Source organism: Trypanosoma theileri (assembly GCF_002087225.1).
Source record: "Trypanosoma theileri isolate Edinburgh chromosome Unknown TM35_Tth_11_V1, whole genome shotgun sequence".
NCBI lineage: Eukaryota > Euglenozoa > Kinetoplastea > Trypanosomatida > Trypanosomatidae > Trypanosoma > Trypanosoma theileri.
In genome coordinates, this window is record NW_021639853.1 from 387,554 (window position 1) to 390,160 (window position 2,607).

A 2,607-nucleotide genomic window follows, 5' to 3' on the forward strand; every position below is an offset into this window, starting at 1 on the left:
GTTTTTTTTTTTTTTTTTGTTTTGTTGTTGTTGTTGTGATTTCTTCTTTTTTTGGCTCTGTGGTTGTTTGCTTCTTTGTTTCATTTTTTTTTTTTATCTTGCTTTTTCCCTTTTTTTTCCTCACAGGTGGCCGCCCAGATACTGTATTATTCGAGAAGAAATAATAACAACTGGATTATGAACGCAGGTAAGGCATGTAATAGTTCTACATAATCTCTTATTATTATTATTATTATTATTATTATTATTATTATTATTATTATTATTATTATTATTATTATTATTATTATTATTATTTATTTTTTTTTTATTTGGTTTATGTTTGTGTTTGTCGCTTGTTTTACTTCCCATTTCATTCACTGAATACACAATAAATGTTTTCTTTTTCTTTCTTCTTTCTTTTTGTTTTTGGACTGTTACGAATAATCCACGTTAGATTTTAGTAGCAAGAGGACTCCGCTGGTGTGTTAGTGTGTTTGTGTGTGTGTGTTCTGTTGCCACTATAATAGGGAAGCACAGACAATCTGCTTTGAAATAAAGGAGAAACCAAACAACAACAACAACAACAACAACAACAACAAAAAGACACCACCGCACCGTCGGTGAAGGAATTAAACAGTTCTTTATTGCACACGGGAAGAGTAAACAGAAAGGGAAGAAGAAAGAAAGAGAAGGACTAACAACAGCCGTGAAAGAAGAAAAAAAAGAGAACGTTAGTCTAGTCAGCAGAAAACATTTCTTTACTCATTCGCACGTGTGTGTGTGTGCTCTGATCTTACAGAAAAAGAAGTATTCAGAAGGGAAAAAAAAGAAGAACGGCAAAGAGAGGACCGAGAGGAGAAGAAGAAAATAAAGTAAGTAGTGGGGTATATATAATAATATTACACGAAAAAAAAACAAAAAAAAAGAGAAGAGTAAATAAACATTAATAAGGAAGAGGAGCACCGAAAATAATTTGTTCGTATATATATATACATATATAGTTATATATATATATATACATTTATATTATATATATTTACATAGCAAGGAAAGAGAGAGAAAAAGAAGAAAAAAGGAAAAAAAAAAAGAAACAAACAAAGATACTCATACACACGAGGCACATAATCACGTAAAAAAAAAAAGGACGATAAAGGAAAAGTAAAGAGGATTCTCTAGCTTTCATCATGTCTTTAGATGTGGATGCCATTATTGATAAATTGTTGGAAGCTCGTGTCTCAAAGCCAGGCAAGCAAGTCAATCTAGCAGAAAATGATGTGAGGAATCTTGCCATGAGAAGTCGTGAGATTCTCCTCGCGCAGCCCGCACTATTGGAGCTAGAAGCCCCCATTAAAATATGTGGGGATATCCACGGTCAGTATTACGATCTCATCCGGCTATTTGAAAACGGAGGATTTCCTCCTACTGCTAATTATCTATTTCTTGGAGATTACGTAGACCGTGGGAAACAGGGATTGGAAACTATTTGTCTTGTGCTTGCCTTTAAGGTGAAGTTCCCTGAAAACTTCTTTGTACTCCGAGGTAACCATGAATGTGCGAGCATTAACCGCATTTACGGCTTTTTTGATGAATGCAAGCGACGCTACAACATTCGTCTTTGGAAAGCCTTCACGGACACATTTAATTGTCTCCCTGTTGCTTGTATTATTGATGATAAGATCTTCTGCTGCCACGGTGGTCTTTCCCCTGAACTTCAAACAATGGATCAAATAAAGAAGATTGGACGACCATGTGATGTTGCTGACACAGGCCTCATTTGCGATTTATTGTGGTCAGACCCTGAAGAGGGCCTTTCCGGCTGGGGTGAGAATGATCGAGGCGTCTCCTTTACGTTCGGTCAAGATATCGTAGAAAAATTTCTTCGGAAGCACGAATTTGATCTCATTGTTCGTGCTCATCAAGTAGTGGAAGACGGGTATCAATTTTTCGCGAAAAGACAATTAATAACAATATTTTCAGCACCAAATTACTGTAATGAGTTTGATAACAGTGGTGCAGTGATGTCAGTGGACGCAGACCTGCTTTGTTCATTCCAGATTCTCAAACCAGCGGTGAAGAAACCGAAGTTTTACCAATAGAAAGAATGAGAGAGAGAGATAAAGAGAGTGGATGTGTACTAAGAAAGGGATTGAGAAAGAGGCTGTAAGGAAACAGAGGAAGTGAACGTTAACGTGAAGGGGCGTAAGAGATGTTGAGAATGATCACGTGTACAAGAACGTGAGAAATGAGATGGGCTGAGAAAGCGAAGAAAAAAACAAAAACAAACAAAAAACAAAAAAAAAAAAAAAGAATACATATGGAATTCGAGAAGAATTGGCGTCAAGAGAAAATGGAAAGAAAGAAAGAGAGAGGACGAAAAGATTCATCTCATGACTTATTTGCACGTAGTGTTTGGCAAAGGAAAGATATGAAAAGTCTTTGGGAGAAAACAAAATAGAGAGCGAGGGTGGCGTGAAAGGAGGTGGGAACAGAGAAAGAGAGTGAAAGGGAAGTTGTAGTATATGGCTAAACGATGATTGATAGTGGAAAAAGACTGTTGTACGGAAAGAAAAAAAAAATAAACAGAGAAAGAAAGCCACCGAAAAGGACCAGATAAATAAATAAATA

General features: G+C 36.0%; 1 protein-coding gene across 1 annotated transcript; it reads left to right on the forward strand.

Moving 5' to 3' along the window:
* Nucleotides 1–1,166: 1,166 nt before the first annotated feature.
* Nucleotides 1,167–2,078, forward strand: TM35_000112750 (serine/threonine protein phosphatase catalytic subunit; the record flags this gene model as incomplete). Its single annotated transcript, XM_029024984.1, has 1 exon — nucleotides 1,167–2,078. One exon carries the CDS (start codon nucleotides 1,167–1,169, stop codon nucleotides 2,076–2,078), a length of 912 nt encoding a protein of 303 aa, XP_028883807.1.
* Nucleotides 2,079–2,607: the final 529 nt, after the last annotated feature.